This window comes from Lynx rufus, unplaced genomic scaffold (genome assembly GCF_022079265.1).
Source record: "Lynx rufus isolate CCGP_SWC_20201006 ecotype Redwood Valley unplaced genomic scaffold, mLynRuf1.p SCAF_3, whole genome shotgun sequence".
NCBI classification, from domain to species: Eukaryota; Metazoa; Chordata; class Mammalia; order Carnivora; family Felidae; genus Lynx; species Lynx rufus.
Window position 1 is genome coordinate 159,936,397 of NW_025814845.1, and position 13,768 is coordinate 159,950,164.

General features: G+C 34.0%; 1 protein-coding gene across 1 annotated transcript in view; it reads right to left on the bottom strand.

Moving 5' to 3' along the window:
- Window positions 1-13,768, bottom strand: part of LOC124521203 (disintegrin and metalloproteinase domain-containing protein 18-like) — a 146,526-nt gene that overhangs the window by 109,754 nt on the left and 23,004 nt on the right. The window contains exon 7 of the mRNA XM_047092313.1: window positions 7,701-7,766. Coding sequence (XP_046948269.1) covers window positions 7,701-7,766 — 66 coding nt within the window. The remainder of the gene's footprint in view (window positions 1-7,700; window positions 7,767-13,768) is intronic.

Below are 13,768 nucleotides of genomic sequence, written 5' to 3' on the forward strand. Positions count from 1 at the left end.
GAGCCTGCTTCAGATTCTGTGTCTCCCTCTCTCTCTGCCCCTCCTATGCTCATGCTCTGACTCTCTCTGTCTCTCAATAATAAATAAAAGTTTTTTTAAAAAGGTAGAATATAATAGTCTTTTTAAGATGCATGTGGACCATTTACAAAACTGACCATATACTGGGCCATAAAAGAAGTCACAACACATTTCCAAGGTTTCACATCATTCAGATCATGCTCTTTTACCACTATGGAATAAAACTGATATGAGCAACTAAAATATAACTTGAAAATCCCCAAATATTTTGAATTGAACCAATACAATTTAAATTCCCAGAGGTCACACACACACACACACACACACACACACAAATGACTTAGACATAATTTAGAAAAACTGAAATGTTCAAAGAAGTCAGACTATCAAAATTTGTGTTGCTAGTAACAAACATAAACCCTTGTATTAGATAGTAACTCTTTGACTAGAGATAAACTGTTAAGCATAAATACATTAGAAAATAAAAAATGCATAAAACCAATTATCTTTTCCAAGGCAAAGAAACTGAAAGGGAGGAAATAACAGACAGAAGATAAGAAAATAATGTTAGGGAATAAACATAAGTAATCACGGAATATAATAAGCTATTCCATGAGGTGGTATCTCATTGTGGTTTTGCTTTGTATTTCCCTGATGATGAGTGATATTGAGTATCTTTTCATGTGTCTGTTAGCCATCTGGATGTCTTCTTTGGAAAAGTTTCTATTCATGTCTTCTGCTCATTTCTTCACTGGATTATTTGACTTTGGGGTGTTCAGATTGATAAATTATTTATGTATTTTGGATACTAACCCTTTATCAGATATATTATTTGCAAGTATCTTCTCCAATCCCATAGATTGACTTTTGTTGATTGTTTTTTCCACTGTGCAGAAGCTTTTTATCTTGCTGAAGTCCCAGTAGTTCATGTTCTTTGTTTCTCTTGCCTCTAGAGACATATCTAGTAAGAAGTTGCTATGGCCAATGTCAAAGGGGTTGCTCTCTGTATGCTCCTCTAAGATTTGGATAGTTTCCTGTCTCACATTTAGGTTTGTCATCCATTTTGAATTTATGCAGTACCTATGGTACTGCAGTACCATATTGTCTGCATCACTACAGTTTTGTAATATAGCTCAAAGTCCAGAATTATGATGCCTCCAGCTTTGCTTTTTCTTTTTCAAGATTGCTTTGGCTCTTCATGGTCTTTTGTGGTTCCATACAAATTTTAGGATTATTTGTTCTAGCTCTGTGAAAAACACTTGTGGTATTTTGATAGGGATTGCATTAAATGTGCAGATTGCTTTAAGTAGTATAAACATTTTAACAATATTTGTTCTTCCAATCCATGAGCATGGAATTTTTTTCCATTTCTTTGTGTCCTCTTCCCATTTTTGTCATAAGTGTCCGATAGTTTTCAGAGTACAAATCATTTACATCTTTGGTTAGATTTATTCCTAGGTATTTTATTGCTTTTGGTGCAGTTGTAAATGGGATCAATTCCTTGATTTCTCTTTCTGCTGCTTCATTATTGGTGTGGATGCAACAGATTTTTGTACATTGATTTTGTATCCTGTGACTTTACTGAAATAGTGTATCAGTTCTAGCAATTTTTTGGTGGAGTCTTGTGGGTTTTCTACATAGAGTATCACATCATCTGAAAATAGTGAAAGTTTGACTTCTTCCTTGCTGATTTGTATGCTTTTTATTTCTTTCTGTTTTCTGATTTCTGAAGCTAAGATATTCATTACTATTTAACACAGTAATGAGAGTGGACATCCTTGACTTTTTCCTAAGGGAAAGAGTCTCAGCTTTTCCACATTGAGGATTATACTAGCTGTGGGTGTTTTGTATATGGTCTTTCTAATATTGAGGTATGTTCCATCTATCATTACTTTGTTGAGGGTTTTTGTCAAGAATGAATGCTATACCTTGTCAAATGACTTTTTTTCATCTATTGACAAAATCATATGGTTCTTACCCTTTCTTTTATTAATGTGGTACATCATGTTGATTGATTTTGGAATACTGAACCACCCTTGCACCCCAGAAATAAATCCCACTTGACTGTAGTTAATGATTCTTTTAATGTAATGTTGGTTTCCATTTTCTAGTATGTTGAGAATTTTTTCACCATGTTCATTAGGGATATTGGTGTATAATTCTTCTTTTTAGTATAGTCTTTGTTGGTTTTGGGATCAAGGTAATGCTGGCCTCATAGGATGAATTTGGAAGTTTTCCTCCCATTTCTACTTTTTTTTTTTTAAACATTTTTTTTTCAACGTTTATTTATTTTTGGGACAGAGAGAGACAGAGCATGAACGGGGGAGGGGCAGAGAGAGAGGGAGACACAGAATCGGAAACAGGCTCCAGGCTCCGAGTCATCAGCCCAGAGCCTGACGCGGGGCTCGAACTCACGGACCGCGAGATCGTGACCTGGCTGAAGTCGGACGCTTAACCGACTGCGCCACCCAGGCGCCCCCCATTTCTACTTTTTTAAAATAGTTTAAGAAGAATAGATATTAACTCTTCTTTAAATGTTTGGTAGAATGCCCCTGGGAAACCATTTGACTCTGGATTTTTATATGTTAGGAGATTTTTGATCACTGATTCAGTTTCGTTGCTGGTTATGTCTGTCTGATGGGTATGAAAAAAATAAACCTTAACTCTTACCTCACACCACACATTTTTATCAATTAGAGAAAACCATAAAACTCTATGTGAAAAGATAAAGAAAAATAAATTCCAAAACAAAAGTAAAAAATATTTGTGTCCTCGGAGTAAGAAAATATTTCTTAAATGGAAAAAATAAAATAATGATAAAAATCATATATTGTACTTAAATGCTTTATCATTAAGAAATATGTCCATCAAAAGACACCACTAAGAGAGAGAAAAAACAAGCCTCAAACTGGGAGAAGATATCCCCAATATAGCCATCTGACAAAAGATTCATATTCAAAATATATAAAACTCCACAAAGCATTAATAAAAATATTAAAATGGGAAACACTTGTATATTTTCTCTTAAAGAGAATATCCAGGGGCACCTGGGTGGCTCAGTCAGTTGAGCGTCCGACTTGGGCTCAGGTCATGATCTCACTGTTCACGAGTTCGAGCCCTGCATTGGGCTCCGTGATGACAGCTCAGAGCCAGGAACCTGCTTCAGATTGTGTTTCCCTCTCTCTCTGCTTCTCTCCCACTCATGCTCTGTCCCTCTCTCTCTCTCTCTCTCAAAAATAAACATTAAAAAATTTAAAAAAGAGAATATCCAAATAGTCTACAACAATATCAAATGTATTCAAACTCATTAGTCATCAGGTAAATGCTAATAAAAACCACAATATGATCTAATTTTACATACACCAGAATGGCTAAAATTTAAAGACTATCAATACCAATTGTTTGTGGAGATATGGAACCCTTGAATCTTTATTTGGGGGGGTACCTTGGATCTTTCATACTTTGTTGATGGGAAAACAAATTGCTATATTCAATCAACATCTCTTAAAGGTAACATATACTAATGCTACAACAGAAAAATTTCACTCTTAGGTAGATATTCAAAAGAAATTTTGTCTACCAAATGGATATTTTTCTAAAGAAGACATACACATGATCAACAGGTGCATGAAAAGGTGAACAACATCACTGATCATCAGGCAAATAAATGCAAATCAAAACCGCAGTGAGATATCACCATACACTTGTTAGAATGTCTATTATCTAAAAGACAAGGGATTTCAAATGTTGGAAAAGATGTGAAGAAAAGTAAACCCTTTTACACTGTTGGTGAGAATGCAAATTGGTACAGCCATTATGGAAAACAGTATGATGGTTCCTTCAACAGTTAAAAACAAACTACCACATATCTAGCAATTCCATTTCAGGGTAAATATACTAAAGAAACAAGATCAAAGAGATATCTGTACTCCCATGTTTAATGTAGCACTATTCATAACAGACTAGATATGGAAGCTACCTAAGTGCCCATCAACAGATTAATGAATAAAAAAGTGTGGCATATATATGTATATGTATACGTATATGTATATGTATATGTATATGTATATATATGTATATACACACATGCAATGGAATATTAGTCATAAAAAATGAAGGAAATATTCTATTTGCAACAACTTGATGCACATGGAGTGCATTACACTAAATGAAATAAGCCAGCAAAAGACAAAAACTGTATTGTATCAATTATATGTAAAAATAAAAAAAAATTTTAAAAAGAAAAGAGAATAGAATGGTGGTTGCTGTGGCTGGTGGAAGGAGAAAATGGAGAGATATAGGTCAAAGAGTAACACACTTTCAGTCATAAAAAAAGGATAAATTCTGAAGATCTAATGCACAGGCATGGTGACTAGAGTTCATAATATGGTATTGTATACTTGAAAGTTGCTGAGAGTATATCTTAAGTGTCATTACCACACACACTTGGGCACACACACACACACACGCAAAGAAAAGAAAAACGAGTTAACTATGTGAAGTAATGGATGTGTTGATTATCTTAATCTTGGTAATGAATCCACAATGTATATCAAATTATCACATTTTTCACTTTAAATATATACAATTCTATTAATTATTCCTCAATAAAGTTAGAAAAAATAAGGGAATTGGTAAGATGTTAAATATTTGATATGCTCAAAAAATGTAATGAGAGATGTTAGAGCAGGTAAGGAAAAATCAAGGCTGTTAGAAAGTGAGGTCAAGGAGAGACTGGGCTAAACTTAGGATAGGGAAAGGGTAGATACTGGAGGGCACTCTAGGCTAGTTTGGATTTTTCATCATAACTGAGTAACACCTAAAATAAAATATCTTTACTTTTCAATAATTTAAAAATTACATATGTCTTCAAAATTAAGATAAAATATTTTCCCTGAGATCAGGAACACGACAGGGATGCCCACTCTCACCGTTGTTGTTTAACATAGTGCTGGAAGTTCTAGCATCAGCAATCAGACAACAAAAGGAAATCAAAGGCATCAAAATTGGCAAAGATGAAGTCAAGCTTTCGCTTTTTGCAGATGACATGATAGTATACATGGAAAATCCGATAGACTCCACCAAAAGTCTGCTAGAACTGATACATGAATTCAGCAAAGTTGCAGGATACAAAATCAATGTACAGAAATCAGTTGCATTCTTATACACTAACAATGAAGCAACAGAAAGACAAATAAAGAAACTGATCCCATTCACAATTGCACCAAGAAGCATAAAATACCTAGGAATAAATCTAACCAAAGATGTTAAGGATCTGTATGCTGAAAACTATAGAAAGCTTATGAAGGTAATTGAAGAAGATTTAAAGAAATGGAAAGACATTCCCTGCTCATGGATTGGAAAAATAAATATTGTCAAAATGTCAATACTACCCAAAGCTATCTACACATTCAATGCAATCCCAATCAAAATTGCACCAGCATTCTTCTCGAAACTAGAACAAGCAATCCTAAAATTCATATGGAACCACAAAAGGCCCCGAATAGCCAAAGGAATTTTGAAGAAGAAGACCAAAGCAGGAGGCATCACAATCCCAGACTTTAGCCTCTACTACAAAGCTGTCATCATCAAGACAGCATGGTATTGGCACAAAAACAGACACACGGACCAATGGAATAGAATAGAAACCCCAGAACTAGACCCACAAACATATGGCCAACTCATCTTTGACAAAGCAGGAAAGAACATCCAATGGAAAAAAGACAGCCTCTTTAACAAATGGTGCTGGGAGAACTGGACAGCAACATGCAGAAGGTTGAAACTAGACCACTTTCTCACACCATTTACAAAAATAAACTCAAAATGGATAAAGGACCTAAATGTGAGACAGGAAACCATCAGAACCTTAGAGGAGAAAGCAGGAAAAGACCTCTCTGACCTCAGCCGTAGCAATCTCTTACTCGACACATCCCCAAAGGCAAAGGAATTAAAAGCAAAAGTGAATTACTGGGACCTTATGAAGATAAAAAGCTTCTGCACAGCAAAGGAAACAACCAACAAAACTAAAAGGCAACCAACGGAATGGGAAAAGATATTTGCAAATGACATATCGGACAAAGGGCTAGTATCTAAAATCTATAAAGAGCTCACCAAACTCCACACCCGAAAAACAAATAACCCAGTGAAGAAATGGGCAGAAAACATGAATAGACACTTCTCCAAAGAAGACATCCAGATGGCCAACAGGCACATGAAAAGATGTTCAGCGTCGCTCCTTATCAGGGAAATACAAATCAAAACCACACTCAGGTATCACCTCACGCCAGTCAGAGTGGCCAAAATGAACAAATCAGGAGACTATAGATGCTGGAGAGGATGTGGAGAAACGGGAACCCTCTTGCACTGTTGGTGGGAATGCAAATTGGTGCAGCTGCTCTGGAAAGCAGTGTGGAGGTTCCTCAGAAAATTAAAAATAGACCTACCCTATGACCCAGCAATAGCACTGCTAGGAATTTACCCAAGGGATACAGGAGTACTGATGCATAGAGGCACTTGTACCCCAATGTTCATAGCAGCACTCTCAACAATAGCCAAATTATGGAAAGAGCCTAAATGTCCATCAACTGATGAATGGATAAAGAAATTGTGGTTTATATACACAATGGAATACTACGTGGCAATGAGAAAGAATGAAATATGGCCTTTTGTAGCAACGTGGATGGAACTGGAGAGTGTGATGCTAAGTGAAATAAGCCATACAGAGAAAGACAGATACCATATGGTTTCACTCTTATGTGGACCCTGAGAAACTTAACAGGAACCCATGGGGGAGGCGAAGGAAAAAAAAAAAAAAAAAGGACGTTAGAGTGGGAGAGAGCCAAAGCATAAGAGACTGTTAAAAACTGAGAACAAACTGAGGGTTGATGAGGGGTGGGAGGGAGGGGCGGTGGGTGATGGGTATTGAGGAGGGCACCTTTTGGGATGAACACTGGGTGTTGTATGGAAACCAATTTGTCAATAAATTTTATATATAAAAAAAAATAAAAATAAAATAAAATGAGGATTAATCTGAACAAGCTACTATGTCAAAATGGAGAATCTTCTCCATCATTAGTGGGTAATGCCAAGCTTTAGTCTACTAAATGGAATTTTTAAAAGCCAGTTCACTATTCCAACAGCAGGATATAAGAACTCGCTTTGCTCTATAATGTCACCAATACTAAGTATTGCCAGACTTTTAATTTGCACAGATCTGGTGAGTGTAAAATGCAAGCTGATTGTAGTTTTACTATGCATGCATTTATCTGATCACTAAAGCAGTTGAGCATCTTTTCATGTTTATTGACCATTCACATTTTGTTCAATTCTTATTCAAATTGTTTGCTCATTTTTCTGTTGGATTGCTTGTCTATTATTGATATATAGGAGTTCTTCCGCTTTTGATATTCATCGTGTATTTTTTATGGGTTGTAGATATTCTTTCCCTGTTTGTCTTTTCACTTTGTTTTTCTCCCCGTGGCGGACAGAGGTTTACCTTCATAGTATGTAAGATTTTTTGTTCTTTGTTTGCTTCACCATCTGCATATAATACCTCTTCAATTAAATGAACAAGAATACTTAAAAAAAAATTAAGATAAAATATTTTCATTAAGTTCAAAGAAAGAAAGAGAAAAAGAGAGAAAGAAGGAATGAGGGGGGAGGGAGGGAAAAGTTTGACTTACCAAATCCTTTTCCACTATAATGTGAATTTCTAGGTATTGGGGTAATAGTTTTGGAAGAGCTGTTTTCTGAAGAAAAAAGGATTTATCGAATGTTAACATGTACTGAATTTGTTAAAGTGAAAATGCTGACATGTAAATAAGGAAAAATAACAACATATAAAACCTTCATGAGGACTTAAATATAAAAATTAATTACAAATCAGAAAATTTCATTTGAAAATGTATTCTAGGTTTAAGAGAGTTCCAGTGAGCTTGCTGGAGTAACGTAAAAGTTTAAGTTATCTCTATTAATACTGAATGAGAAAGAAAGTGAATATAAAGATATATATTCTGTTGTCTTCATCTCGTGACAAATCTACATTACCAGTTCACACTTGAAAATTTTTCAAGAACTGTCCTCCTAAAGACTATGGCAGCACCAACTGTGGTGCACTAGAAATCTTTCATTCATTCTGTATAGGGAATATTTGAGAATTCATTAACAACACATAAATTTGGGTAAATAGTACTCCTTGTACTATTAACTATATGTGTACACAGGAAAGAACAAAATGCGCAATATCAGAAATAATTCTGCAGTCTCAGAGCATAAGCTGTATGCCCCATTTGGTATGATGTAATAATTCTTGATTGTGCCAGGTCAGTCAGCTAAAACTCATCAATTTATTATATCATCACTTAGCACTTTAAATCTAATTTTTATACAAGCTGTATTTCTAACACATTGAAATTCCATTTTACATATAGAAATTTCAAAAAAAACTCACAAAATTTCTTCCTTGATCCAATTAAATACACTAAATACAAGAGTATTTATTTGATCACCAAATACAACAGTATTTACTTGATCACTAAATACAAGAGTAACAAGGTACAACAATTGGGTCTGTCATAAAATAGCATAGGTTAAATGAATAAATGAGCAAACTAACTGGACTTAATGGGTAGAGACTAGATTTAAATTAGTTTGTTTAAATTCCCATAGGGAAGTAAAGTATGCCTGTATCATATTACCTATTTTTGTCATTACCTATCTGTCTGTCTGATTACATGCATATATGCAATTTTGTAGAAATGAAAGTGCTCTTATTTCTTATTTTCTCTCATATAATGCTGAAATACATGAGTTTGGTCTCCTAACCCTCTTTTATAATTTCTCTGCAAATTTTCAGCACTAACTAGTCTTATAACAATGGTGATCATATAATTTATTGTTCTAACTGGAATAATATGGAGTGGGATAAGAGTTCACTAAAACTAAATTATATAATTACTGAAATTGATTTTTAGTTCTATTTCATTACTTAGGTAGACCTAAAATATTTCTACTCAAAAGTTATTTCTAAAACTAGATTTCTTCTTATATACATCTGACTACATGAAGCCAAAACATTTCTAGGTTTTCTTTGATTAAAAATAGCATAAATAATTTTTCTTGAAAAATACTCATGGACTTTAATTTCTTAGCCATATCTCCCTATAATGTGTCTGATATTTTTAGAAATTTTTTTCCGTATATTCTTAATATTTTCATTACATTGCTTATGATTTTGTTCAAGGTTACATTTTATGGTTTATACACTTGAAATTGATAACACCTTCAACTGACTTTTTACTAAATACCATAATTTTTTTAAGTTTATTTATTTTGAGAGAGAGAGAGAGTGGTGTGTGTGTGTGTGTGTGTGTGCAAGAGAGAACCAAAGAGGGAATCCCAAACAGGCTCCATGCTGTTACCATGGAGCCCAATGTGGGGTTTGAACTCATGAAGCATGAGATCATGACCTGAGCCAAAATTATGACACTGTTGTTACCCTGACATTTTTCCCTTTCAAATTTATATTCTTCTTCTCACTCTTTAATATTTAAATTTATAAATGAAATTAAATAATATTCACTGTAATGTCAGATAAGTCACCTTCAATAAAATGAGCTTCAAAACTCATTAACTCACTAAGAGATTTTTTAATTTTATTAATTTTTTTAAAAACTGCTTATTGCAAAGCAGATCAAGAATCTCATGTACATTAATCCAGTTACTCCAATGGTTATATCTTACAAAAAGCTGTAGTACATTATCAAAGCCAGGAAGCTGACTCTGTACGATGCATATGTGTATATTTCTATGTTATTCTGTAATGTGTGCACTTATGTAAACACCATTGCAATCAAGACACAGATACATTCTATCATTGCAAAAATCTTCCTTTCATATCTCTTTAAAGTTACACCCACTTCCAACTTCCCATTTATTCCTAACCTGTGATAATCACTGATCTTTCCCCCAAATCCAGGTTCATAGTGCCTTCCTTATATTTAGCCTTAACCCAAACATCAGAGAATTCCCCTGTTCTCTGCTCCATGCCAAATCCATGGCCTGTTCTCAAATGTGTCAAAAAAATACAGGAGAAAGAGCAAGAAGATCAGGAAGAGACATTTTATCTAAAGACGCAAAACAAAGTCCAGTGTAGAAATGCAAAGCTAAACAGAGCAAGCATTACTCTAACAATTACCATTCACCTTAAACAAAATATATCACTAAAAGAAATGTGAAACCTCTGGTAGGTATACTAAAGGTAGCAATAGCAAAAACACACACTAACAGATGTATATTCTGACTATATTAACACAAACTTTTGAGCTAAAGACCTAGCAGAAAGATATGCTCATTTCCAAGGCTAAAATTAATATTTAATTCAATATCTACTGCCTACTGACTTATGTAACATGTTTACATTTCACAAAAGATAGAGAAGGGATACAGACAGGCAAGAAGAAAATGCAATATAGAAACTATAGCTACCATGAGGATCAGACTTACACAGACACAGACACAGATGTTGGAACTATCAGAAGGAAGATTTAAAGCAACTCTAGCTAATATGTTAAAGGCACTAATGGAAAATCTTAAAGAATGCAATGTGAGATATGTAATAGTAGTTGGTTGTCCCTATCTACATGTGTTTATGCACATTTTATTTTTATCATTGAGTTCCTTTGAGTTGTGTTCTTGATAAGTCAGTATTTGTAACTTTGCAAATAGAAATGATCTAAAAAAGAGAAAGAGGTTGCCTGTTTGCTTCTCAGAGGGGGAAAACATTTTTATAATTTTCTCACTAACTTCTAGACAAAATCAATGATTGTCAAGTGAAAGTTTGGCAGACATATCTTCTATTACTTTAAAGAATATTTAGTCTAATTAATGACATATCAGTGGTGCCTGGGTGGGTCAATCAGTTAAGCATCCAACTCTTGATTTCAGCTCAGGTCATGATCTCATGATTATGAGATCAAGCCCCACGTAGGGCTCCATGCTGGACACAAAGTCTGCTTAAGATTCTCTCCCTCACCCTATGTCCCTCCCCCACTTGTGCACATGAACACATGCTCTCTCTCTTTCTTTCTAAAAAAAAAAAATTACAAGTCACTTATAAATGAAAAATACAGAACAAAGCTCAAAAATGCCCCCAAAGAAGGATGCCTCGACAGCAGACATAAGGTACAAAATCCCTACAGGAAAAAAAAAATGTGGAAAACAGAAGTTTTGAAGAATACAAACAATTTGACATAATTAACATCTGTAAAACACTACAGAAAACAACTGCAGAATATATAGAGAAACATATATACTAAAGTCAAATGCACTATCTGAACATGATGAAAGTCAATTAGAAATAAGTACCAAGAAAGATATCTAGAAATGTCCAATTATGCACACTTCTAAATTTCCCATGGTTCACTGGAGGAAATTTAAAAATATGTTACATTAAAAGATAATAAACACATGGTATATAAAATTAAAGAAATGAAAAGACATCAATTAAAATCAGGGTGAGATACTCCAGAAATTATCCCCTACATAAAACCAATAAGAGAACTGGCAAAAATTGTTAGAGTCAACTTTTTCAGATCTCTAGAAATTAACAAATAGCCTTCAGCCTTCTGGGGGGTGTTTGTTCAATAAAAATAACTGATCTGGGTAAAAACAGTGATATATGGAGGATTTAATTTGCCCTAGTCTTTTCTCCCATTAATTGAAATCTAATAGCAACATTTGCAGTAAATACCAGCAGAGTGGCAACCTCCAGAAAATGCAGAATATGGCTGGAACATCTTCAAAATCTCATTTCCAAAGAAATGTCACCACCTGACCTATTTTGTTCCTAGAAGACCTATTTCAAGTTTGTCAGTATTGAACTAAATTACATTTTACACAGTCTGAAAAGCTCTTTTTTCAAAGGGGTTTGTTTTAAACAATTACAAGCATTTTTTTTTTAACTTTATAGTTGTCTGGGACAGTGAATGACCATGGGGCAAACAGTAGACCAATAAAGGAAAAGCTGGAGAATAAGATACCCACATGCAGCTTTAAAAAGCTGTGACAAATTTCTGGGAATTTAGCAGACTACACACATGTGTATACATGCCCAAGGCTGTATACATACTTAGGAAAGACCTGAAAAGACCCTAAACTCTCACTTGTGGGAGATCTTGAGACTCTGTGCAAGGATAAAGTGAAATGAAAGGCACAGTTGTAACTGCCTGGCCAAATGACAAAGGCACGTTCCAACATGCACAGAGAGATTCTCAGCAAAAACTGGGAGACTTACTGTTTTCAAGCATTTAAAGAACTCTGTGTGATCATTAACCCACCAATAAGATAACAGAATAGAAACTTCAGTGGCTACTCACAACACATAATACAGACTTTAGAAAACCAGTTAAAAAATTCACAAAGCAAACAACTACAATGAATATCAGCAACAATATTTGATGGAGGGGGATGTGATTTCCAGAGTTATCACATTATATTACTTGGAATGACTAGTTTCAGTTTTCAAAAAATTGAGATGCGAAAAAGACCTAGAGTATGACCCATATACAGTCAAAGGTCAACAATAAAAACTGTCTTTGAGGAAGATTAGATGTTGGACTTACTAGAGAAACACTTTAGGTATTAAGTTATGTATAAATACTGAAGGAGAATACTTTAATAATGTCTGACTAAATATGGAATGTCAATAAAGGCATAAAGTTATTTTAAAAAACAAATAGAAAATCTGGTATTGAAAAATACAATAATTGAAATAAAATATCCATTAGAGAGGCTTCACATCAGATATGAGCAGAGAGGAAAGAATTGGGGAACTTGAAGACAGATCTATTGAGATTATACAATCTGAGGAAGAGAAAGAAACATGAATGGACCACAATAAACAAAATCTAATAGACCTATGAGGTACTGTCAAGCAGACCAACATATACATAATGGGAGTATCAGAAGGTGAGGAGGTAGATAAAAGTGCAAAAGAATATCCAAAGAACTAATGGCCCCAAATTTCCCAAATTAGGGGAAAAACATTAGTTTACACAAAAAAGACGCTTAGTGAACTCCAATTTAGATAAACTCAAAAACAACTACTCAGATAAATTCAAAAAGAACTACTCATCATAAGAAAAGTGCAACAAACAAAAGATAAAGAGAGAAACTTGAAAGAAACAACAGAGAAGGGGCCCATCGTGTACAAGGAATCCTCAATAAGATTAATAACACCTAATTTTTCATCAGCAATCATGGAGGCCATAAGACAATGAAATAAAAAACATTCAAAATGATGAAAGAAAAACACCTGTCAAACAACACTACATGCAGCCTATAGGTAAATTAAGAGCTTAAAGTATACAAATGATTATCTATTTTAGAAAGATATGTTCAAGTAGTATGTAAAGCTATATATAAAAATAAAAGAGTAATTTTACCAAGGTAGTGGTAACTTGACTTTATTTTATTGACTTTATTTATATAGTGACTTCATTCTTCCTTTATTTCTAACTTTTACTCAATAATATGCATTTTTGCTTGAATAAAAATAGAAAATAAGAAATGTTACATAATACAGTATAAGCTTGAAATACATTGTTGTGTAATTGTCATATATTTTAGATAGAATAAGGATGTCTTATTATAAGATGTAGAAAGGAGATATCAAATTTGATATTTCTACTTCACAGAAAAGTAGCTCCTTTTTGCAATGAACAAAATTCTACACAAGTAGTTTCATAGTATG